Below are 25,956 nucleotides of genomic sequence, written 5' to 3'. Positions count from 1 at the left end.
AAGATTTCATCAAGTAAGATGTAAGATAGAATAATTGAAATGGTGGAAGAGCAACTTATAATCAATACCTCTTTATCTTGATCATCTATTGAAGAAAAGTGGAATCCTTGGAATCGTTTTCTAGTTCTGAATGAAGTGATTAGTTATAAGTATGATACATAATAAAATTAGTTACATAAAGTAATATACGATTTACTTATTTTTCAAGACATTTTCCTATTATTATTACTGACGGGATTGCTACCATGTACCTTAGTTTTGAGTTTCCAATATTTCGGCACTGTTGCAAGCGCCATGGCAGGCCTGGCTCACTCCGCGCGGTACATCCGATAATTACCTACAGCGAAGCGCCCCGCCGGCGGGTATTATATCAGTCGAGTGTCACGCGCGCGCTCGTCAGGACGCTGGCGTGCGTTGTAGTATGATTATAATTCTATGATCGAAGTATTATTTAAAAATGGACATAAAGAGAAAGAAATATTGTGCGGCGTTCGGGTGTTTAAATTCGAAAAGTAATCTACCGGATTTATCTTTTTTTTTCGCTTACCAAAGATGCTGAAAGGTATGTTGGCCATGTAGGTAATCAATAATTCTTAGGATAGTATAGGAACCTAACCTACTATGACTACTGCTCAGAATGCGTTCGTTCGTTTCAGCCAAATGACGTCCACTGCTGGACAAAGGCCTCTCCCAAGGTTTTCCATAATGAATGCATACTTACCTACATACGTACCTCATTACAAATAAGTAGATTAATTATTTTTTCACTAGACAGCAACCCTAACAGCGTAAGAAGAGTTCAGAGGCACGCGATAGAAAGAGACAAAACTTGTAGGTGAATAAAATTGTAGGTACGTAGTGCTGTGCGAGCTGAATTCCACTGTATCGCGTCGTAGCAAGACTCGCATTTATTTAAATCGTCTTGCGGAGTAATCCTTCTGTACCTGTACTATTACTTATTCTGTGGCCATGGTCACGGAGTAACTGAAGAAATTAAAACCAGACATCGTTCAGATGTGCATTCAAAAGACCTGAGATTTAAAAAAATCCCACGTTTTGTTTAAACAGTAAGCGAAAAAAAAGTGACTTGAAAATGGAATACAAAATGATAAGGTATGGTAAATGATAAGTCTTTATCAATGAAGAAGCAGAAGTTCAATTTCATGACGTGTCCTCCATCTAGGCTAGTTTCCATCGTCACTCAAAGTTTGGCTGCGGTCTCAAATTTGGGCTTAATTGAGGTATTTTTTGGGTGAGAGGCATAAGAACTAATGCCGTTTTATATCAAAAATTCATACTTAAAGGTAATCAACCAGGTACAAAGTATTTCCTTGTATGTTAGTCTGCCACTCTTTAGTAAGTCCCGAAATCCCCGCTTCGGCTCCCCTACTAACCATTCTAACCATTGTACACAGATAATATCTTACATGCAGCTTTTCATGTTACTACGTCACATTTTCAAAATCCGCGCGGAAAATCGCTCCTAGCGGAAGAGCGCACTTTGAGCTTGAATATTTCAGTCATTTTTAAAGATACCAAAAAAGTAAAAATACAGTATTCATTCTAATTTTTTGTAGATTTTTTTGGCATCTTCAACAAAAATTGTGCGCCATGTCCATTAGACAACAGAATATCTGCTCGACTTTGAAAAAGTTTGAATAGACTTGAGAGCGTCGTTTCAGAATAGAGTATAAACACCTGAGACACAAAAAAGCCATATTATTACGTAAATCCTACTTCCTACTAATATTATAAATGCGAAAGTTTAGATGTCTGGATGGATGTTTGTTACTCTTTCACGCAAAAACTACTGAACGGATTTTGATGAAACTTTACAGTATTATTCTTTATAACCCCCAATAACATTAGGCTATAATTTATGACGATCTGTGACAAACTAAGTTTCATGCGGGTGAAGCCGCGGGCGGAACGCTAGTGTTAAATAATATTTCGTCTAATGATAACGACTTATCATTCATATCATTGCGATTAATCTAGCGTCATGGCCACCAACGAAGAAAGTCATGACAATGAACTCAAATTAGAGATAATTGAGTAGAAAGGAGTCAATTTACAGTATTGTTCATAGGCTGAATGAACGAACAGTTGACAGTCCATTCGACTAGTTTTTAGTCCTATCTAACCTAGGCTAGGCTATAAATTTTGTCTACGTGAATTATTTCGTCTGTCATAGAGGCACTTGTGTGTTTCCGTGACCCGTTTTAAAACCGGGATAAAAATAATATCTTTCATTTTTCCCTGAGTTTAGGACTCTCTAAAAAAACTATGTATCTGTATTAAAAAACATCGAAATCGGTTCAGCAGGTTAAGCCACAGGTTAAGCGTGAAAAGATAAGACAAATAAGACATACGGGGCTACTTCCGCGTTAATTATATTAGCATGGATTGTGTTTTGTGGGTTTTAAGAAGTGCCTATCATAAGATCACTAGCTAGGGACTGGAATTCACTGTCTTTTCTGAACACTATAATCCGGGTCTTTTCAAGGCGAGAGTGAATGGGCACTTACAGGGAAGATATGTTCTATCCTAGAATGCATCTCACCAGGTGCGATTGCGGTCTAATTGCGATTAATACCTGCCTTGCCTTCATCATCATCATTTCAGCTATAGCCTTACATAAAAAAAAATCTGATAATGTGACATAATTTTTCAACTTTCTCTATGATAGAACTTTTTTTTTAAACCTCAACGCCAAGCGCCATCACGTATTCAGCATTATTTTATCAATCAACCAATTCGCAACATCATGACCCCTCGGAATCGTCGAACTGTGCCAGTGGGCCGACCTTGGGTTGGGTCCCCTTGCAGTGCACTATGCGGACTCGCCCATCGATTTTACGGATAGGTGTACAGGAGCCAGCGTTTTTATACGCCGTCATTATCCGCGTAATATTACATACCAGCAACATGACATTGATCAAGTTTACAACGTTGTGGTCTGGTGTTGAGATGCGTTGGAAATTGCTAATAATATTATTAATTAACACCGGGTGCGATTGCGGCCAAATACCTGCCTTGTCTAGCATAAAAAAAAATAGCTCTTTTTTTATAATGAAAAATGTTTGGTACTTTTAGACGACTGTTTTCTGAAATTGTGTCTACATCGTCTATGATTTGATTACCAGCTAAGATGTTTTTCATTGATTACCTACCAGTTGATAAGAACAAAAAAAAAATTTTTTTTTGCTCAGTTTCTGGAACACATTTCACCAAAGAATGGCCGAGTTGATTTGGATAAAATTACCATCCTTGTTGAAAAATATGTATGAAGAAATATCTATGTTCCTAATCTTACATTCATTATTCCGATTTATGTCTAGTTCTGAGATGAGTATTTATGCCTTTGTGTATAATCGATTATTAATTGAAATTACAAATTATAAACGGTATCGTACCGTTATAATTGTTATACATTTTGTTCAGATTAATTCAGCGATATCCAACAACGTTCCATTCAATGCTCAATTACATATTAATTTGACATGAGGCAAAAGAACGAAACAAATGATTTACAATGATACATTTGTGTTAAATATCGCGCGCAAAAATTATCACCAGTCAACATTTTCACGGAAAATACAAATTAAACGGATTAAAAATATTATAGCAGAGTTTCCTATTTATTGATTTTATAGCAATATCACTACATAGTATAAAACAAAGTCGCTTTCCGCTGTCTGTCCCTATGTATGCTTAGATCTTTAAAACTACGCAATGGATTTTGATGCGGTTTTTTTAATAGATAGAGTGATTCAAGAGGATGGTTTATAAGTACCTATACTTAGCATCCGTGCGAAGCCGGGGCGAGGCACTAGTATTTAATGTTTTTAAAAATTATCATTTATGGTTTTGATCTAAATGGGTTGCGAATCTAATGTTATTATTTTAATCTATTATTATTATTTTAATTATGTCTTGAAATATTCATTCGTAGATGCACTGCACGTTAGTTGTGACGTTAGTGACATTGCACTCTCGAACGCAGTGGCTAAAGAATATCAAGTAACACACACATATCACATACATATACACACATATACACTCACACACGTATTCAGCCTACTGCACACAATACACACAAACGCATGCAGACTCAAACTCAAAATATCTCTGGATACACTTTTCCGTATTTGTATTAAATTGTAGTTTAGTCATTATTAGTATTAAATTAAACGTTGGACTGCTTAACTTGACTTGTAGACGCTTATATCTGTCGCTGTACTGGTTACATAGCACCACTGGGTGCCCACGACACAGGTTATTCCTAGTGTGGGACCCGCAGACAAAGCAATATAATGTTTACCGATTTCATTGTTACCAATTGTATTTGAAGGTGTATGCGTAAACGGTGTGTTTGCATAAATAAAATATTTGTATTTTGTATTTGTAAATATTTGTAACTGGAGCTGCTCTTTGAAATGGTTTCGATATTACTGTGACTCTGTCACTCACACTGACATAGTACGCGAGTGTGTGTGAGAGAGAGACCGCTCCAAACTAAATAACTTTTTGGATTAGTGCATCTGAATGATGCCTCTTATCTAGGGCTGCCAAGTGTCTGATTTTCCTCTTATTTTTCTTGAGACTTTGATTAATATGTCCATTTCTACTGTTTTCGTTCGATATTTCGATGATAAAAATATCTAACCCTCATCAGAAAGTGTTGTATCAAATGTTACATCAACATTTTCTGAATAGTTTCCACTTTTCAATCATTCAGTGTTCGGATCCAAGCCAGATTTGATAATGTCAAGAAATTGTTAAAATTGTGCTCTTACTCTTTATGGTTTACGGGTATTTTTGAACAAACCCCGAAACTTCAGGGAGTCGCTCAAATTTTATTGAGAAATCCCAGGTTTCACGACTCCTTTGTCCACAATTTCGACAATGGCAACCCTACTTCACTTGTGCAGTAAAAGTGTGCCGATCGTCGCGACCTTGTGCGACCACGGAGTACGGACCCGGTCTGTTTATTTTTGTCTGTCGCGGATTCCTGCCGTGTTTACTACGCTAATTACACGTTTCACCTTATCTGTGCCCGGCCAGTTTATGGTGTTTACGTTTTTATTCATTTGAGTTTGATGGTGGACACTGCTAACTGCCTGCCTCGCAGAATTGCTAAAATCAAGTGGCAGTGGGCGGGGCACATATGTAGCTCGTAGAGACGATGGCCGTTGGGGCAGGAAAGTTCTCGAGTGGCGACCATGGGCTGGAAGACGTAGCGTGGGCAGGCCTCCTACTAAGTGGACCGACGATCTGGTAAAGGTCGCGGGAAGAGCCTGGATGCGGGCAGCGCAGGACTGTTCATTATGGAAAACCTTGGGGGGGGCCTTTGTCCAGCAGTGGACGTCATTTGGCTGAAACGACGAACGACGTCGACGACCGCTAACTGCATAGGACCCTAGAAATGTACATTACAGTATTGTTTCTGTAGGTTTATTCTATGTTAGTAATTGTCTACTGCGCATTTGGCCGCGTCGTAAGCACACCGCACAAAAACTGACAAATACATATACCTACAAGAAATATAAACCTTCCTTTTGACTTCGCAGTATCGGGAAGCAAATGTCGGAACAGTTTAGGCGGTCTTATAGCTAGATACCAATCTATTCCAATCCAATCCGGAATTTTATTAGTTTCTGACAAAGGTAGTTTTATGTCATCAGGATCAGGAGGATCCAATCTTAACTAAATGCCATACTTTGTTACCGAATGTAGACATGATTTATAACATTACTAGCTTTCCGCCCGCGGCTTCGCCCGCGTGGAATTTTGTCTGTCATAGAAAACCTTTATCGCGCGCGTCCCTGTTTTAAAAACCGGGATAAAAACTATCCTATGTCCTTTCCCGGGACTCAAAATATCTCTATGCCAACTTTCATCAAAATCGGTTCAGTGGTTTAGGCGTAAAAGCAAGACAGACAGATAGTTACTTTCGCATTTATAATATTAGTATAGATTTACTTTCTGATCTACATTTATGTATTTGAAAAATTCTCAGGAAGAATCGTACACGTAGTTAACCACATCAGTGCCTAGTTAAACGTCCCGTTGAAAAACTATAAAAAAACTCGTTTCTCTAGTTAGTGCGAATCACGTCTGCTATCAGCTGATGCAAGCGGTCATCGACCTGCAGCGAACTGTCGCTTTAAACTATTGTTAGCAATCACTAATGGCATATACATACATACATAGACATATTGTGCAATCGTTTGTGCAAGGAAACTGTATGATGTAGGTACGCTTTAAAATTAACAAAATTCGACAGTCGTCAAAAGAGTATTTGGTTGCAAAATCTACCCTATTAAAACGGAATTAGATGCCAGAGTTAATTTGATGTTCATGTGCCGACACCTGTACAGCGATAGAACATCACACTATTCATTTTTGTTGCAAAGTAAACTGTATTACAAAGAGATAAGATGCGACAGTTTTAGCTTGATGTGGAGTCGTGCTCAGTTCTTATTTTCGAGGACAATGCAATCTTCAGCTATTTGGAATGCAATTGCAAATTGCAATACTGTTTTAAAACTAAATAAAACTGAATTTTATTGCCAAACGAAACTCTATTGTCAGTACTTTTGGTATTTTTGTTGTATCAAGTTTCTTACATGTTCTTCATTGCTTAAGAGCTTGATTGATAAGAAAGAAACGCAAACAAAGATGAATGAAATTTTTTATGGATGGTTGACCATTGCCTTTTCAATGCAACTACTATAAGAAATGCAGAAAAAACTATTGGAAACCATGAAACCATTGAAATCCAAGCCAGTGATTTATTCTAATTAAAACCTAGACTGCATCTCACCTAACATCAGGTACGATTGTGGTCAAATAAATGCTTTATTCTATAAAAAAACTTCCGGTTAAAATTTTAGTTATAATTTTATTTGTAGTATAATAAATCATCATTACAATAATTGCATGACATATCCATGCTTATAAGGACGCGTTATTGCGCGTCTTTGTATGCTCAATATCAGTATTTACCAGTATTTTTGAAGAAGGGCTTACTCGGGAACCAAATAATCCTGCAACCAAGCTCCCACTACAACTCTGTCTAAGCTCCAAGAGGTGTTCTCATCATCTTAGCCATAGGACGTCCACTGCAGAACATAGGCCTTCCCCAATTCATCCAATCCAAGGGGTCTCAAAACTGATAAACTCAGCTAGTGGTCTTTAAGACCAGAATGCTTGAGAAACCCTGTCTTAATTTCTTAAAGTATTCATTTCATTCATGCCGGGCATTTTCAAGGCGAGAGTGAATAGACCAGGGGTGGCCACTTTGATTAGACATAAGATCTACTTTTTACTAACGAAACCCTGGGCGATCTACCACTTACATACTTCTTGAAATCTTAAATGAAACAGCATAGTTTAGTCCACAATCGTGTAGTATTTTTTGCCTTGCCACGATCGACTGGACTAATCGACCGGTTGGCCACCCCTGGAATAGACATTTACAGGACAGATATGTACCATCCCAGCCTGCATCTCACTTAGCATCAGGTGCGATTGCGGTCAAATACCTGCCTTGTCTTGCATAAAAAAAATTCTCAAACTTTCCAGGGGACGAGGAGTGCGTGGGGTCTACTCAAAACTGATAAACTCGGTGCAGTCCTGTTGTCCCCCCTGCTTGGCCCCCCTGGGGGAGCCAACAGGATTTCGAAAACCTGTTATCCCCTCGAAAAATTTATGGCTTTTAAATCATTTTTGCCAGGGGGGACAACAGTCCTCAAATCATTGATTAAAAATCTAGTCCTGTTGTCTCCCCTAGCCAGGGGGGACAACAGGATTTCGAAATCCTGTTGACTCCCCCAGGGGGGGCAAGCAGGGGAGACAACAGGACTGCACCATAAACTCAGCTTGTGGTCTTTAAGACCAGAATGCTTAAGAGACCCTGGTTTAAAGTATCCTCGAACGTTCCAGGGGACGAGGAGTGCGTCGCGGCGAGCGGCGGCGGCGACCCGGCGGTGCTGGCGGTGGGGCCGGCGCGGCGGCCGCTCACCTACACGCGGGAGCAGCTGCTGCGGCTGCGGAACTCGCCGCTCGTCAAGGCCGGCCTCGAGACCGCCTTCGCCGGCTGCGAGGCCCTGGCGCTGTGAGTCCCCTCGCTCTAGCACAGCGGCCGCTCGCCTACACGCGGGAGCAGCTGCTGCGACTGCTCAGCTCGCCGCTCGTCAAGGCCGGCCTCGAGACCGCCTTCGCCGGCTGCGAGGCGCTGGCGCTGTGAGTCCTCCTCGCTCTAGCACAGCGGCCGCTGACTACACGCGGGAGCAGCTGCTGCGGCTGCGGAACTCGCCGCTCGTCAAGGCCGGCCTCGAGACCGCCTTCGCCGGCTGCGAGGCGCTGGCGCTGAGAGTCCCCTCGCTCTAGCACAGCGGCCGCTGACTACACGCGGGAGCAGCTGCTGCGGCTGCGGAACTCGCCGCTCGTCAAGGCCGGCCTCGAGACCGCCTTCGCCGGCTGCGAGGCGCTGGCGCTGTGAGTCCCCTCGCTCTAGCACAGCGGCCGCTGACTACACGCAGGAGCAGCAGCAGCGCCCGCTGACTTCACGCGGTAGCAGCTGCTGCGACTGCTCAACTCGCCGCTAGTCAAGGCCGGCCTCGAGACCGGGAGCGCGATGAGCTGCTGATCATGTAGCCAGTAGGATTGGTTCCAGAAGTGACCAGGCGGCCGCTGAGCTACACGCGGGAGGAACTTCTGCGTCTGCACATCTCGGTCCCAGAGAAAAGGCGATCCTTACCTTCGAACCGCCGCTCTTAAAGAGGGATTCGAATCCTCTTATTTTTCTACCTCCAATTATCAGCTAATAGGACTTACCAATTTATTTAGCCAGTAGGATTAGTCCTAGAGAGAAGTCGATATCCTTACCTTGGAACCTTTTCTGTGATTCTGCTACTGACAATAGGGTTACTTACATTTTTTGAGCAACTGCTTAGCACTGGCCCTTATTGCTCCGCCGATGTGATGACAGGGTTGATTTAAAAAAGATGACTTTGTTATCTAATATCCTTTACACCGGAACCGATACAAAAGCTGATACTTTGCGGTTGACACAATAGACGTCCACGTGCTTGCAAACGATTGTTCAATTGTGAATCTATTAAAATGAGAATGCTACGCATCCTAATGCCTGTATGTGCTTTGTATGAGGTGATTGTATTGTGCCCATTGTTGCAGCGTGCTGAAGAGACGAGCCGACTCGCCCAACGAGGAGGACAAGGGAGCTAGGGGGGATGCACCAAATGAGAACCATAAGGTATTGACCATAGGGTCCACATTGAAAACTAGACTATTTTTTTTAGGGTTAAGTTATTTTGCAAACGTAGGTGCCTTTTTGGTGATGATAGTTTTACTTCATATTCATAAATGGATAGATATTCAAGTTGCATGATGTCAAATTGACTTCTTTATCAAGAATATGACTCTTTTGTTTCCCTATGAGTAGTGCATTCATTTACATTGACAGTGTTACAAATGAATTTTTATCATCTTGCTAGCTTGTTCACAGTGGTTATAAGATTATTTTATCCTTCACAATTATTAGCATCAATTTATAAAACTTACTGTGTATGTGTCAAATAAAAGTACTTGCACTCGCATGGATGACCCTGTGAAAATTACCCACAAAATGACATGTGCATGTGGATTGAGTGATCCTTGCTTCAATCTTAACAAAAATCGAGGAAGTTTTACTTAAAATATGTTAAAACATTGCGATGAAGTTTAAAAATTTGTTAAACCTAAGATAAAAATGTTATGGCCAATAAATAGGAGCACTCATACCGCACGCTTTAAGAAAACGTCAACATGTTTATTTCAGAAAATAAAGCCTTTCCACTTCTTTTTATAGTATTGAAAAATTGTTAAGAATATGTTAAAACTATTAACAAATTCCGAAATCCCTTGCACGTCCCGTTCCAAAGTTATGACGATTATTTAGGATCACTCACACCGCACACGGGCCGTATGAGTGCTCTTCAAAATCATGACTATTTATTAATAAATACGTTTTATTTCTGTTGGGAAATGTGTGCAAACTGACGAGCGAATTTGTTAAAGAATAAGTGTGACAAAACTTAAAAGCTGAAGGAAGAAATTAACCTTTATTCTTTCCTCCAATATGCCGTGTGAGTGATCCTTACTTTTACCTCTATCTGCTCATATGTAGTTCGTAGGCAGACTGAGATAGTATCTAAAATTGTTAATTGTTTTTAACAATTATTTGGCATATATTTTGCTTTTATTAAGGCCATAATTTAAGAAATATCAGGCTTAGATGATTCCTAAAGGAAAATGTTGATTAGGGTACGTATGATTTTTTATTTTGAGAGACTGTTTCGATTCATCAGAAGTTTTCCTAAGGACGTTTTATCAAAAATAATCCTAAAGGAATTATTTGAAAAAATCTGCTACTAGCAGCATTTTTTCAATTTGGTGGCGCCCGCGGAGACAATAGGAGGTCGCAAAGTTGAAATTCGTAATAATACAACATTAATACGTTTTTAATTGAAAACTGTCACTGTCTCAATTTTAGTGGAAAAGTGACACTATTTTTAGAGAAAAAATTAAATATTAAATAAACAATTATGATAATTTGAAAGATAATTATATTTCCGTAAAAGCCAACTAAGGCCCAGTTTTTTGATTCATAGTTAAAATAACAAATTGTTAAATTTTGCTACTAATGTTTAAATATTAACAAAATGTTATCTAATAGTTAAAAAATGTACTAAAAGTCAAGCTAACCACTGTTCGAAAAACATTTTTTTCTGATATTTAACCACTTGTCATTTGACATCTGTCAAATTTGACCATTGGTTATTTTAACTAAGAATCAAAAAACCGGGCCTAAGCCACTACTGGTCTTTAACAAAAAACAAAACATTTAATAGCATTTTGCTCATTTTGCAAAGGTTTTAAAATTTGAGCATTTCAAATGCTTTTCCTGAAAAATAGACTTTTTTGTATAGTGACAGTTTGATTATGAACGTGCGATATAAACAGGACACAAAACACCTAAAGTATGTACCTAGGTATGTCAAGTAAAACAGAATGTCTAGAAGAGTAGTTAGCCAATAGGAATAAAATATAAACAGGACACCTAATACATATTAGATTGCATTGGTTTTGCATTGTCACGTCTGACGAATCGGAACAGTCTCACAAAATAAAAAATCATATGTACCCTAATCAACATTTTCCTTTAGGAATCATCTAAGCCTGATATTTCTTAAATTATGGCCTTAATAAAAGCAAAATATATGCCAAATAATTGTTAAAAACAATTAACAATTTTAGATACTATCTCAGTCTGCCTACGAACTACATATGAGCAGATAGAGGTAAAAGTAAGGATCACTCACACGGCATATTGGAGGAAAGAATAAAGGTTAATTTCTTCCTTCAGCTTTTAAGTTTTGTCACACTTATTCTTTAACAAATTCGCTCGTCAGTTTGCACACATTTCCCAACAGAAATAAAACGTATTTATTAATAAATAGTCATGATTTTGAAGAGCACTCATACGGCCCGTGTGCGGTGTGAGTGATCCTAAATAATCGTCATAACTTTGGAACGGGACGTGCAAGGGATTTCGGAATTTGTTAATAGTTTTAACATATTCTTAACAATTTTTCAATACTATAAAAAGAAGTGGAAAGGCTTTATTTTCTGAAATAAACATGTTGACGTTTTCTTAAAGCGTGCGGTATGAGTGCTCCTATTTATTGGCCATAACATTTTTATCTTAGGTTTAACAAATTTTTAAACTTCATTGCAATGTTTTAACATATTTTAAGTAAAACTTCCTCGATTTTTGTTAAGATTGAAGCAAGGATCACTCAATCCACATGCACATCAAAATGACTGTGTCATTTATTATTTTCATTTTCCATCTTCTTTTCATGATATCCTTATTTTTCTTCTGTAAACTTCACTCTTTACAGTCTTTTTATATTAACGATTTGTTCGGTGATTCGAGTTCGCTCAGACTCCGCGACATCGACCGTAACATTGCTGCGATTATTTTAATAATGCGATTACCTATAAATGGCTAAGCAGATACATAATTTAAGGTACCATCATTTGTATTGTATTGCTGTTGGTTTTCCGAATTAAATAAAATAAAATAATTTAATTGCTTGCAATATGTTACCTAAAATAATCGTGTACAGGCCCGCCTTCGCCAAAGCGAGATAAGAATCAACACTGGTGGTTTATTGTAATAAATAATGTATTTTGCGTTTTGGAATAGCATTTTGGTTTTCAAGGGAGACAAAGTTAAAAGAGTAATATCTCTCAGGGTGTGTACGGTCGCGAGCGCGAGCGCCGTTCAGCGGACCCTCGCGAGCGGGTCCGCAAGGAGGGCTCTCCAGGCGGAGGCATCGTGCTGTCCCCGCAGCGGCGCTCCTTCACGTCGGGCTGCGGCGCGCCCGCCGCCGCCGCGCCCGCCGCGCCGCCGCACCTCGCCGCGCGCACGCGACCTGACTCCCCGCTGTCTGCTGCGCACGCCGCGCACGCCGCGCCGCCCGCCAAGCCTGATACGGGTGAGTCTTACTAGCGCCCCCTGCTGCCGTCTAGAGACAAGCCTCTTCTCCACCAAGCTAGGGCTCTCTAGGCGGGCGTCGTGCTGTCCCCGCAGCGGCGCTCCTTCACGTCGGGCTGCGGCGCGCCCGCCGCCGCCGCGCCCGCCGCGCCGCCGCACCTCGCCGCGCGCACGCGACCTGACTCCCCGCTGTCTGCTGCGCACGCCGCGCACGCCGCGCCGCCCGCCAAGCCTGATACGGGTGAGTCTTACTAGCGCCCCCTGCTGCCGTCTAGAGACAAGCCTCTTCTCCACCAAGCTAGGGCTCTCTAGGCGGGCGTCGTGCTGTCCCCGCAGCGGCGCTCCTTCACGTCGGGCTGCGGCGCGCCCGCCGCCGCCGCGCCCGCCGCGCCGCCGCACCTCGCCGCGCGCACGCGACCTGACTCCCCGCTGTCTGCTGCGCACGCCGCGCACGCCGCGCCGCCCGCCAAGCCTGATACGGGTGAGTCTTACTAGCGCCCCCTGCTGCCGTCTAGAGACAAGCCTCTTCTCCACCAAGCTAGGGCTCTCTAGGCGGGCGTCGTGCTGTCCCCGCAGCGGCGCTCCTTCACGTCGGGCTGCGGCGCGCCCGCCGCCGCCGCGCCCGCCGCGCCGCCGCACCTCGCCGCGCGCACGCGACCTGACTCCCCGCTGTCTGCTGCGCACGCCGCGCACGCCGCGCCGCCCGCCAAGCCTGATACGGGTGAGTCTTACTAGCGCCCCCTGCTGCCGTCTAGAGACAAGCCTCTTCTCCACCAAGCTAGGGCTCTCTAGGCGGGCGTCGTGCTGTCCCCGCAGCGGCGCTCCTTCACGTCGGGCTGCGGCGCGCCCGCCGCCGCCGCGCCCGCCGCGCCGCCGCACCTCGCCGCGCGCACGCGACCTGACTCCCCGCTGTCTGCTGCGCACGCCGCGCACGCCGCGCCGCCCGCCAAGCCCGACGCGGGTGAGTCTTACTAGCGCCCCCTGCTGTCGCCTAAAGTGTCCCTTAGCCTCTGGTGTCTAGAAGAGAGTTCCGCCGTCTCTAAGCTAGGGTGAGTGTGCTGCACTTTGCCGCGCGCACGTGACTTGATTCTCCGTTGTCAGTTGCGCACGCGGCGCCGCCTGCCAAGCCCAATACGGGTGAGTGGCTTACTAGAGCGCCCCTGCCCCTCCTAGAAGTGTCCCTTCGTCGCGCGCACGCGATCTGTTTCCGCGCTGTCAGCTGCGCACGCGGCGCTTCCCATCAAGCTCGACCAGGGTAAGTGTCTTACTAGCGCCTCCTGCTGCCGCTTAGAGACTTGTCCCTTCGTCGCTTCACTAGGCAAGGGAGAGTGCTGCACATTGCTGCGCACACGTGACTAGATTCTCCTGTCATCTGCGCACGCGCCGCCTCCCGCAAAGCTTGTACAGGGTGTCTTACTAGAGCGCCCCTGCTGCCGCCTAGAGATGAGTATCTTCTCCACCAAGCTAGGGCTCTCTAGGCGGGCATCGTGCTGTCCCCAGCGGCGCTCCTTCACGTCGGGCTGCGGCGCGCCCGCCGCCGCCGCGCCCGCCGCGCCGCCGCACCTCGCCGCGCGCACGCGACCTGACTCCCCGCTGTCTGCTGCGCACGCCGCGCACGCCGCGCCGCCCGCCAAGCCCGATGCGGGTGAGTCTTACTAGAGAGCCTCTGGTGTCTACAGGCGAGTCCTTTCATCACTTAGCTTGGGCAAGTGTGCTGCAGAATGCCGCGCGCTCGCGACTTGATTCCCCGCTGTCTGCTGTGCACGCCGCGCCGCCCGCCAAGCCTGATACGGGTGAGTCCCCTGCTGTCGCCTAAAATTGTCCCTTCATCACTTAGCTAGGGCCAGTGTGCTGCAGAATGCCGCGCGCACGCGACCTTTCCCCCCTGACTCTCTTAGAAGTGTCCCTTCGGTGCGAGTGCGCTGCGCGCGCACGCAATCTAGTTCCCCGCTGTTATCTGCGCACGCGCCGCCTGCGAAACCCGACACTGGTAAGTGTCTTACTATTGAGCCTCGCTTGCGTCTCTTAGCTAGTGAGTGTGCTCCACATTGCCCCTGCCCCTCCTAGAAGTGTCCTTTCGTCGCGAGTGCGCTGCGAGCGCGCGCGATCTGGTTCCGCGCTGTCAGCTGCGCACGCGGCGCTTCCCACGAATTGCTACCAGGGTAAGTGTCTTACTAGCGCCCCCTGCTGCCGCTTAGAGACTAGTCCCTTCGTAGCTTCGCTAGGCAAGGGTGAGTGCTGCACATTGCTGCGCGCACGTGACTAGATTCTCCTGTCATCTGCGCACGCGCCGCCTCCCGCTAAGCCTGTACAGGGTGTCTTACTAGAGCGCTCCTGCTGCCGCCTAGAGACAAGCCTCTTTGTCACCAAGCTAGGGGACTCTCTGTTGTCAACTGCGCACGCGGCGCTTCTTACCAAGCCCGACCAAGTGTCTTACTAGAAAAGCGCCCCTGCTGCCGCCTACAGACAAGCCTCTTCTCCACCAAGCTAGGGCTCTCTAGGCGGGCGTCGTGCTGTCCCCGCAGCGGCGCTCCTTCACGTCGGGCTGCGGCGCGCCCGCCGCCGCCGCGCCCGCCGCGCCGCCGCACCTCGCCGCGCGCACGCGACCTGACTCCCCGCTGTCTGCTGCGCACGCCGCGCACGCCGCGCCGCCCGCCAAGCCTGATACGGGTGAGTCTTACTAGCGCCCCCTGCTGCCGTCTAGAGACAAGCCTCTTCTCCACCAAGCTAGGGCTCTCTAGGCGGGCGTCGTGCTGTCCCCGCAGCGGCGCTCCTTCACGTCGGGCTGCGGCGCGCCCGCCGCCGCCGCGCCCGCCGCGCCGCCGCACCTCGCCGCGCGCACGCGACCTGACTCCCCGCTGTCTGCTGCGCACGCCGCGCACGCCGCGCCGCCCGCCAAGCCTGATACGGGTGAGTCTTACTAGCGCCCCCTGCTGCCGTCTAGAGACAAGCCTCTTCTCCACCAAGCTAGGGCTCTCTAGGCGGGCGTCGTGCTGTCCCCGCAGCGGCGCTCCTTCACGTCGGGCTGCGGCGCGCCCGCCGCCGCCGCGCCCGCCGCGCCGCCGCACCTCGCCGCGCGCACGCGACCTGACTCCCCGCTGTCTGCTGCGCACGCCGCGCACGCCGCGCCGCCCGCCAAGCCTGATACGGGTGAGTCTTACTAGCGCCCCCTGCTGCCGTCTAGAGACAAGCCTCTTCTCCACCAAGCTAGGGCTCTCTAGGCGGGCGTCGTGCTGTCCCCGCAGCGGCGCTCCTTCACGTCGGGCTGCGGCGCGCCCGCCGCCGCCGCGCCCGCCGCGCCGCCGCACCTCGCCGCGCGCACGCGACCTGACTCCCCGCTGTCTGCTGCGCACGCCGCGCACGCCGCGCCGCCCGCCAAGCCTGATACGGGTGAGTCTTACTAGCGCCCCCTGCTGCCGTCTAGAGACAAGCCTCTTCTCCACCAAGCTAGGGCTCTCTAGGCGGGCATCGTGCTGTCCCCGCAGCGGCGCTCCTTCACGTCGGGCTGCGGCGCGCCCGCCGCCGCCGCGCCCGCCGCGCCGCCGCACCTCGCCGCGCGCACGCGACCTGACTCCCCGCTGTCTGCTGCGCACGCCGCGCACGCCGCGCCGCCCGCCAAGCCTGATGCGGGTGAGTGTCTTGCTGGAGCCCCCTGCTGTCGCCTAAAAGTGTCCCTTCATCACTTAGCTAGGGCCAGTGTGCTGCAGAATGCCGCGCGCACGCGACTTGATTCCCCGCTGTCTGCTGCGCACGCGGCGCTTCCCATCAAGCTCGAACAGTATTAGTGTCTTGCTAGAGCGCCCCTGTCGCCGCCTAGAGGTGAGTCCCGTTGTCGCTTAGCTCAGGCAAGAGTGCTGCGCATTGTCGCACGCATGCGACTCGATTCCTCGCTGTCAGCTGCGCACGCGGCGCCGCCTGCGAAGCCTGATACGAGTAAGTTTCTTGCTAGAGCGCCCCTGCCCCTCCTAGAAGTGTCCCGCTGTCCGCCGCGCACGCCGCGCCGCCCGCCAAGCCCGATGCGGGTGAGTGGCTTACTAGCCGCCTAGAGACTAATCACTGTCTCCAAGCTAGAGTGAGGGTGCTGTACATTGCCGCGCGCACGTGTCCTGAATCGTCACTGTAAGCTGCGCACGCGCCGCTTTCAACCAAACCTGATACGATTAAGGTTCTTTTCGCGCCCCCTGTTGTCGCCTAGAGGCGAGTCCCGCAGTCTTCAAGCTAGGATGAGTGTGTTGCACATTGCTGCGCGCACGTGACTTGATTCCTCGCTGTCAGCTGCGCACGCGACTTGATTCCTCGCTGTCAGCTGCGCACGCGGCGCTTCCGACCTAGCCTGACACGGGTGAGTGTCTTACTAGCGCCCTCTGATGTTGGCTAGAGGCGAGTCTCTTCATCACCAAGCTAGAGTGAGATCGCCGCGCCTACATGATAAGTAAACATGGCCTTCAGAATTAATCAGAATATCATTGTTTTGATTATTTCGCTATTGCATGTAAATCATCGAGGCCTACATTATAGCTGGCAGATACAGGTGGTGCATGCGTTAAGAATAAACATGCACTGTATATTGCTGCCTACATATTTATTATACTTAAACATAAATCCTTATAAAACTAACGCGAATGCACAAAGCGCCCGCTCCGGACTTGTGTATGGAAACGCGTCCGCGACATTGCGCTACACATTCTATTTTTTCACACAAACCCGCGTGCGGGTTTCCGCGCGAGTTTTATCGCATTCCCTTAGAGAGTTAAGACCCGTATGAATCAAAATTAATACTCGAAGTTAGTAGACAAATAAACATGTTCTTAAATACGTGTATTGTCCGTAGGTCGCCGCATAGGATCCGGCCGCATCATGGTGCGCGACGTGCCGGCCAGCGGTTGGGAAGACAACGAGTATCGCGACCGCGTGGCCGAGCCCTACCGACCGCCGCGCGACCGCGACAACCGCGCCAATGGAGACAGGTGACGTACAGACATAACGGCATCGTTAGAGATTAGAGAGTGGACATATTGCGACCCGGATCTTGACTAGAGACTGGGAAAAGGGAGCATACGCTCTCCATGCGACCGCGAGCACAGGGCCAATGGAGACAGGTGACGTACAGACATAACGGCATCGTTAGAGATTAGAGAGCGGACATATTGCGACCCGGATCTTGACTAGAGACTGGGAAAAGGGAGCATACGCTCTCCATGCGACCGCGAGCACAGGGCTCCATTGGCCCTGATGACGTACATTATCATCAGGGGCAAGTTTAACTTTTTTGATCGCTCCGAAAGTCGAATCTCTTCACGGAACGAAGTAACTTCATCCGAAAAAACTGGAATTCGTTGCCTGCTGCTGTCTTTCCCGAAGACTATGATCCTGGCCTTTTCAAGGCGAGAGTGAATAGGCACTTACAAGGCAGATATGTACCATCCTAGACTGCATCCCACTTAACATCAGGTGCGATTGTGGTCAAATACCTGCCTTGTTATGCATAAATAAAATAAAAACGCTGGAGCCAAAACTTTTAGAAATTGCCAGGTCATTCGGTCAACGTTGCAGGAGCAAGCCCCTTCCCCTAGATATCTGAACTACTGTCCGCATTCAGGTGTTTCTCGCGATCTTCATCAGATTGTCGGTCCACCGAGTGAGAGACCTGTCAACTGTCGACACTCTTTTCTGCCCCAATGGCCATCAGATCTAGCTATGAGCCTCGCCCACTGTAATTTAAGTTTGGAAATTCTACAGGTTGAGTAAGAAGAGAGCGTGAACATCTTATAAATAAAATATTGAATTCTTGAAAATATAAAAATTCCAGTAAAAAAAAAATTAACGAAATTTTAAGTTTAACTTTCTTACAGGTATGACCGTCGGTCGTTCAGCCGAGACTCCTACTCCTCTGACATCAAGAGGGAACGGGACGATCGATTCAACAACGAGAAGGGACGCGACAGGTTGGTCCAATTCGAAAATAAACTCGGTAAATCGCTTCATGACCAGTGGACGAGAATTTTTCAGAGATATAGTAGAGCAATGACATGTAGAGAGATCACATGATATCTCTAATTTACTAAGTCAATTGACTAACTTTGATTTCAAAGCCACTAAAAGTCTATATTGTACAGTTGATTGAAAACTAATTTGTTTTTTAAGGCCACGATGTGTCTATGTCTTGTAAAATTATAAAATTCGTAATAATTTTTTTGTTTGTTTCAGAGAGGACAACCGTAGATCTGGTGGTCGCTTCTCTCAACGCCGATTTGAGAAGGAAGATGAACCCGAATGGTATGTATATTACTAATAAACTGTTACTAAAGCCCGGTCTGTGAGCACGTAGAATTTTGTCCAATGACCCCAAGCTACCCATCCATCCATTATGTTGCTGTCGCGCTCGCACACTCACTGTGGGCGCTCGTCGCACAGTCGCGACAGCAATACAATTACGCGCGAGCGATAAGGATGGGTAGCTTGGGGTCATTGGACAAACTTCTACGTGCTCGCAGACCAGACTATGCTCGCAGACCAGACTATAGAATACTATGTAGGGATTATACAATTAATTTGTGTGTTTTGGTGACCATAGGTTTAGTGGAGGGCCGACATCTCAACACGACACGATCGAGCTGCGCGGTTTCGACGAACCGGTCAAGAAGAATGGTGCAACGAACAACAAAGAGACTGACGTAAGCATTTATAATATACTTTCCACATAAAGTGCACGTCATGCTTATGCTACCGTCAATTGACGATTCCTTGCATCTTGCGTAAACACAAACAAAACTGACCACAGAGCGGCAACGTATTGTGTATAACGAATAAAGCCCGTATTCACAAACGATGCTTGCCAAAGTGAAGCAGCAAATCGAATGCACAGCGTTGAATAGAGCTCTGTGATTGGTTCGTGCGTCCACGCGCACTGTGAGTACTCATAGTAATGTTTGTGAATACGGGCGTTAGCAAATTATGCCTATCGTCATCTGCTAATGTTTGACGTCACAAATACAGCCTCTTGTGCCGCTCCCATTCCTTATGCAATGACTCAGTTATGCCCCTAGACCTGTAGCGCACATAAAAATAAATCTTTTTAAAAGCCTTATTAACTACATAATTATTATTATTGACGGGATTGCTACCATATACCATCGGCAACAGTGTTAACTATCCATTGCCTGTCATGTCGTCTCGTTCTATCGCAAAGAATCACTATTTGATGAGAGCGAGAGCAAAAACGGAAATATTAACTATCTAACACTGTGGCCGTGTGTACCTTAATTTTGAGTTTCCGATATTTCGGCACTGTTGCAAGCGCCATGGTCACGGAGTTTAAAACAATACATTTTACATATTAACCTAATCGAAAAAATAGTGACAGCCATTGTAATAATACAGTAAATGTTATATCTATGAGAGTGTATTATAAATGTGTCACGTTTCAGAAATGGAACAACAGTGGCGGCGCGCGGTCGCCGGCGGCGGAGCGTTGGCGCGAGCCCTCGCCCGCACCGCCCGCGGAATCGCCCAACACTAGCAATGTGAGTTGATTTGTTATTCAATTTATTTATTTATTTAATAGGACAACCAACAAGACATACACTAGAAGACAATCGATATTTACAGCGTATTTAAACTTAATCTAAGTGCTGCCTTAATTATAGGTTGCCACGGCATGCAATAGTGGACTAATACATTTAAACTGTCTACACTAAAGAGAAAATTCAAGCATTTTCAGTTACTTTGCTTTGAAGCGGCACATACTCGTCCCAATTCAAGTTTTAGCAATAAGTACCTACTGAGAAGAGGCCTTTGTCCAGCAGTGGACGTCATTTGGCTGAAACGAACGAACGAACTGAAAAGAGGCAGCGCAAGAAACAGTCACATTTATTGATAGGCTATTGTTTCAGCACTATTAGGTCGTTGACACCGATAATTTGGACACACTTCATTACAGCCATGATTTTTTTAAACTGTTTAACTGTATTTCCATTAGCATTCTACGATATAACATTGATCAACTATATGACCTTTTTAACTACAAAGACGACTCGAGACGAGTGAAGATCTGTATCTTCAATCCAGGACCTAAAAGTAATTGCTTTTTAACAACTTTTATTTAGGTTTGGTTCATATGTTGTAATATGTGTTTCCTGTAATGCAAATAATCGTCTATTTATCAATCAGGACAAGGATTCCGGCGTGGAGTCGAAGGCGGAGGAGCCGGCGGCCAGCAACGAGCAGCCGGACTTCAACCTCGACGAGTTCCTCAAGTTCGACACCATACCTGACGTGCTCACGGTAACTAGAACAACAATTATATTCTTCAAGCGATGGAACATCAAACTTGACACTTCTAGTTGTTTGCTACCAAGCAAGCGTCAAATAGTTCGTGAGTCGTGACACACAAAGTAGTCAACAAGTCTTTGTTACAAATAAAATAAGACTGACTGTATTGTCATCCTACTAAACACTAAAATATTATCTCAGAACATAGTAAATTTTATATTTAAATCTAGCTTTCCGCCCGCAGTTTCGGCCGCGTGAAATTTTGTCTGTCACAGAAAAACTTTATCGCGCGCGTCCCTGTTTCAAAAACCGGGATAAAAACTATTCTATGTCCTTTCCCGGGACTCAAACTATCTCTATGCCAAATTTCATCAAAATCGGTTCCGTGGTTTAGGCGTGAAAGCAAGACGGACAGACAGAGTTACTTTCGCATTTATAATATTAGTATAGATTTTACAATAAATGATGTCATTGATTTTATTTTATTTTTAGAACGGCACCGGGGAGTCCGAGGGTGGCAGCCGATTCAGCCGCTGGTTCCGCCGCGAGAGCCCCACCAACGACGCGCGCCACTACGAGCGATTGCTGCACAACATGGTTGACGGTGAGTTTACAATGTTTGTTTCTTTTGCGATGGGATTTACAAAAAATATAATGCATTTATTATAGATGTAGATTGTTAGATACGTAGAGCTTCTACTACAAACTATTAGCTTTGTGTCCAATGTCTCCATTCGTTAGTTATAACAATGTTAAATGGATTTATAAATAAACCCGTGAACATCAACATCAACTTTTTTTTGTAGCTTCTGAGATGTAAATTGTATTTTTGCTACGATTGCGTTCTTTTTGGCGGATCCTTGAATCTCAGGTCGAAACTATCAATCATGAGTGGATAATTATTGTCCTAAGAATCCTGTAATCCATGTAATTTTGCAATGCATTTTTTTTCTCTTTATTGCTCTAACTCTTAGTACGCTTTTTTAGAGTTGGCTTTAAGTTCAGTTATTGTTTCTCAGACCTGGACGAGCCAGTGCGGCCTACGCCGGGCACGCCGAGCGCTGAATCGCACGTGTTCGCGCCGATCTCGCCGCCCGCGCACCCGCGCCCGCCTTCTCTGCTGGACTTGTTGCGACAGGCCAACGCGCATATTGAACCGCACCAAGGTCAGTCACTATACCTACTGACGATAGTACATAACACTTAGCAACATATTCGTAGCAGTAAGAACGTCCGTAGCATGCACCCACTTACTAAGCCTCTGCGCAGTACGAGCGTGTCACTAGAAACATATTCGTAGCAGTAAGAACGTCCGTAGCATGCACCCACTTACTAAGCCTCTGCGCAGTACGGGCGTGTCACTAGCTTTTGCAAGAACTACAACATTGAGTACCGATCACACTGTGTTTCAAGAATTCGTAGCAGTGAGATGGTCCGTAGCCTGCTTTATTTGCTACGCTATACATAAAGAACGTGTTCGCGCCGATCTCGCCGCCCGCGCACCCGCGCCCGCCTTCCTTGCTGGACTTGCTGCGACAGGCCAACGCGCATATTGAACCGCACCAAGGTCAGTCACTACTTTACCTAATGACTGTAGTGTAGTACATCTTGCAGCTGTAGCAGTTAAAAGATCCGTAGCAAGATATTCGTAGCAGTAAGAACGTCCGTAGCACACTTCATCGCGCATATTGAACACCAAGATTAGTACTATACTTACGAGCAAAAGTATGGAATCACCATCTTGTGTTTTGTTCCCAACGATCTGAAGAACTCAATGACTATTTATGCATCTATGGTATCAAGTTAAAGTTTGTAATGTAACCTTTAAACTGGTACCATTTTTAATTTAATCTTCATAGTCGTTTAGCTACAAAGATTACTCAAAAAGAATGGGGTGATTCCATACTTTTGCTCGCGAGTGTAGTTACTATGCTTGCTGACCGAAGTACTTGCAGCTGTAGCGGATAAACATTTTTCATATTCGTAACAGTAAGAACATTGGTAGCACATTTCTGAATGCTACGGCATATGCGAGACGGTTTTGTAATGTCATGATTAGCGTAATAACTCTGTAGCAGTCAACGCTGTCATAGCAGTGAATGCTTGCGTAAATTATCCACCAGCTAGCTTTAAATCTTATTCCAATAGAAATAACTACATCAAAATATCCCCGTATCAGCAGGCCTGTTCATCTCCGCGAGTTTACATCGAAAACAAAACACGCACGATGGCCCACCTACAGGATACTATTCGACAAGGCCTCACATACGAGCGAACATTGACTCACGCACGCGTATTCTTTTGTATGGTAGAAGAAAATAAAGAAAATGGTGTACTAAATACTGTGCAGTATTTAAATGCCTAAATAATAATAAAAACACAGAATGTACTTTTTTAAGTTGCCTCAAGACACTGAGAGGTAAATAAGTAGTTAATATTATTCATGATAATTCATGCTAAATTATGTATTTCCTCCGCCATTTTCCGCAGTTTGGCACCTCACGTCACATCATTTTACCGAAGTCAGCTTCGGCGCAGTGCCGATCACTGACGTTTGTCAACAAAATGGTGCTTGACTCTTGAGACAGGCTAAATTACACCATATTGTTAATGACATTGAGCATACATTTTTTTAAATACCTTCGCTAAGTAAAACTTCTGTACGTAGTACTTATTATTATTCTGTGGTATCAGTCACAATCACGAGTAGCATAATCCTCCTTCCATGCATTCCTGTAATCGGTACGAACAGTACCTTACTACAATGTCAACAGCTGTAGCAATTGAAAGATTTCTAGCAGTTCCTAGCGGGTCTTCAGACTGATATTTTCTCACAACCGACCTTTTTTTTTTTCTAAACCATGTATTATTTCCAGGCATGGGCGTGAACTCAGGCGTGGGCTCCAACGCGGGCAAGATGCAGAGCCTGGAAGAACTGGAAGCGCGTTTGAGGCCGCAACACCCGCGCGCGCACCCGCCGCCCGCCGCGCCCGCACCCGCCGACCACGAGCTGGCGGCCTTCAAGCGCCTCGTGAGTAGACTGTACCATCCAAAGTCCGGTCGCAGCAGATAGAAATTCGGCCAACGACCCCAAGCTACCCATCCTTATCGCCCCCACCGCGCCCGCGCCCGCCGACCACGAGCTGGCGGCCTTCAAGCGCCTCGTGAGTAGACTGTACCATCCAAAGTCCGGTCGCAGCAGATAGAAATTCGGCCAATGACCCCAAGCTACCCATCCTTATCGCCCCCACCGCGCCCGCGCCCGCCGACCACGAGCTGGCGGCCTTCAAGCGCCTCGTGAGTACATTGTACCATCTGAAGTCCGGTCGCAGCAGATAGAAATTCGGCCAATGACCCCAAGCTACCCATCCTTATCGCTCGCGCGTAATTATATTGCTGTCGCGACTGAGCGACGGGCGCCCGCAGTGAGTGTGCGAGCTGGTTCTCAGCAGTTGACCTTGTAGAGGACTAGCGGCCGCAGCACCCGCCCCCAGCTGGCGGCCTTCAAGCGCCTCGTGAATGTCCCCCAGCCCCCCCCTCATCTGTAGCCCCCCCCGGCCGGCTGCGGAGCCTGGAGCACCCGCGCCCGCCGCGCCCGCGCCCGCCGACCACGAGCTGGCGGCCTTCAAGCGCCTCGTGAGTAGATCTAAAATCCGGTCGCCGAGCAGATAGAAATTCGGCCAATGACCCCACCAAGCTACCCATCCTTATCCCGCCCCCAGCTGGCGGCCTTCAAGCGCCTCGTGAGTGTCCCCCCCCCCCCTCGCCTGTAGCCCCCCCGGCCGGCTGCGGAGCCTGGAGCACCCTCCCCCGCCGCGCCCGCGCCCGCCGACCACGAGCTGGCGGCCTTCAAGCGCCTCGTGAGTAGACTGTACCGTCCAAAGTCCGGTCGCAGCAGATAGAAATTCGGCCAATGACCCCAAGCTACCCATCCTTATCGCTCACGCGTAATTATATTGCTGTCGCGACTGTGCGACGGGCGCCCGCAGTGAGTGTGCGAGCTGGTTCTCAGCAGCCGCCGACCACGAGCTGGCGGCCTTCAAGCGCCTCGTGAGTAGATCTAAAGTCCGGTCGCCGAGCAGATAGAAATTCGTCCAATGACCCCACCAAGCTACCCATCCTTAACGCTAGCGCGTAATTATATTGCTGTCGCAACTGTGCGACGGTCGGCCGCAGTGAGTGTGCGAGCTGGTTCTCAGCAGCCGCCGACCACGAGCTGGCGGCCTTCAAGCGCCTCGTGAGTACATTGTACCATCTGAAGTCCGGTCGCAGCAGATAGAAATTCGTCCAATGACCCCAAGCTACCCATCCTTAACGCTAGCGCGTAATTATATTGCTATCGCGACTATGCGACGGGCGGCCGCAGTGAGTGTGCGAGCTGGTTCTCAGCAGCCGCCGACCACGAGCTGGCGGCCTTCAAGCGCCTCGTGAGTACATTGTACCATCTGAAGTCCGGTCGCAGCAGATAGAAATTCGGCCAACGACCCCAAGCTACCCATCCTTATCGCCCCCACCGCGCCCGCGCCCGCCGACCACGAGCTGGCGGCCTTCAAGCGCCTCGTGAGTAGACTGTACCATCGGAAGTCCGGTCGCAGCAGATAGAAATTCGGCCAATGACCCAAGCTACCCATCCTTATCGCCCCCACCGCGCCCGCGCCCGCCGACCACGAGCTGGCGGCCTTCAAGCGCCTCGTGAGTAGATCTAAAGTCGGTCGCCGAGCTGATAGAAATACGTCCAATGACCCCACCAAGCTACCCATCCTTAACGCTCGCGCGTAATTATATTGCTGTCGCGACTGTGCGACGGGCGCCCGCAGTGAGTGTGCGAGCTGGTTCTCAGCAGCCGCCGACCACGAGCTGGCGGCCTTCAAGCGCCTCGTGAGTAGACTGTACCATCCAAAGTCCGGTCGCAGCAGATAGAAATTCGTACAATGACCCCAAGCTACCCATCCTTATCGCTCGCGCGTAATTATTTTGCTGTCGCGACTGTGCGACGGGCGGCCGCAGTGAGTGTGCGAGCTGGTTCTCAGCAGTTGACCTTGTAGAAGACTAGCGCCCGCGCCCGCCGACCACGAGCTGGCGGCCTTCAAGCGCCTCGTGAGTACATTGTAACC

General features: G+C 47.3%; 1 protein-coding gene across 1 annotated transcript in view; it reads left to right on the top strand.

Moving 5' to 3' along the window:
* Positions 1-25,956, top strand: part of LOC135082433 (proline-rich protein 12) — a 56,336-nt gene that overhangs the window by 9,367 nt on the left and 21,013 nt on the right. Inside the window, exons 2-30 of the mRNA XM_063977228.1 lie at positions 7,951-8,122; positions 9,205-9,283; positions 12,329-12,572; positions 12,634-12,812; positions 12,884-13,052; positions 13,114-13,292; positions 13,364-13,532; positions 14,040-14,216; positions 14,272-14,364; positions 14,409-14,561; positions 14,639-14,733; positions 15,073-15,241; positions 15,303-15,481; positions 15,553-15,721; positions 15,783-15,961; positions 16,033-16,201; positions 17,403-17,538; positions 18,424-18,516; positions 18,779-18,847; positions 19,146-19,245; positions 19,999-20,094; positions 20,741-20,854; positions 21,335-21,446; positions 21,862-22,008; positions 23,719-23,884; positions 24,391-24,478; positions 24,616-24,706; positions 25,305-25,413; positions 25,888-25,939. Coding sequence (XP_063833298.1) covers positions 7,951-8,122; positions 9,205-9,283; positions 12,329-12,572; positions 12,634-12,812; positions 12,884-13,052; positions 13,114-13,292; positions 13,364-13,532; positions 14,040-14,216; positions 14,272-14,364; positions 14,409-14,561; positions 14,639-14,733; positions 15,073-15,241; positions 15,303-15,481; positions 15,553-15,721; positions 15,783-15,961; positions 16,033-16,201; positions 17,403-17,538; positions 18,424-18,516; positions 18,779-18,847; positions 19,146-19,245; positions 19,999-20,094; positions 20,741-20,854; positions 21,335-21,446; positions 21,862-22,008; positions 23,719-23,884; positions 24,391-24,478; positions 24,616-24,706; positions 25,305-25,413; positions 25,888-25,939 — 3,947 coding nt within the window. The remainder of the gene's footprint in view (positions 1-7,950; positions 8,123-9,204; positions 9,284-12,328; positions 12,573-12,633; positions 12,813-12,883; positions 13,053-13,113; positions 13,293-13,363; positions 13,533-14,039; positions 14,217-14,271; positions 14,365-14,408; positions 14,562-14,638; positions 14,734-15,072; positions 15,242-15,302; positions 15,482-15,552; positions 15,722-15,782; positions 15,962-16,032; positions 16,202-17,402; positions 17,539-18,423; positions 18,517-18,778; positions 18,848-19,145; positions 19,246-19,998; positions 20,095-20,740; positions 20,855-21,334; positions 21,447-21,861; positions 22,009-23,718; positions 23,885-24,390; positions 24,479-24,615; positions 24,707-25,304; positions 25,414-25,887; positions 25,940-25,956) is intronic.

This window comes from Ostrinia nubilalis, chromosome 21, assembly GCF_963855985.1.
Source record: "Ostrinia nubilalis chromosome 21, ilOstNubi1.1, whole genome shotgun sequence".
Taxonomy (NCBI): Eukaryota; Metazoa; Arthropoda; class Insecta; order Lepidoptera; family Crambidae; genus Ostrinia; species Ostrinia nubilalis.
This window is presented reverse-complemented; position numbering and strand designations above follow the sequence as displayed.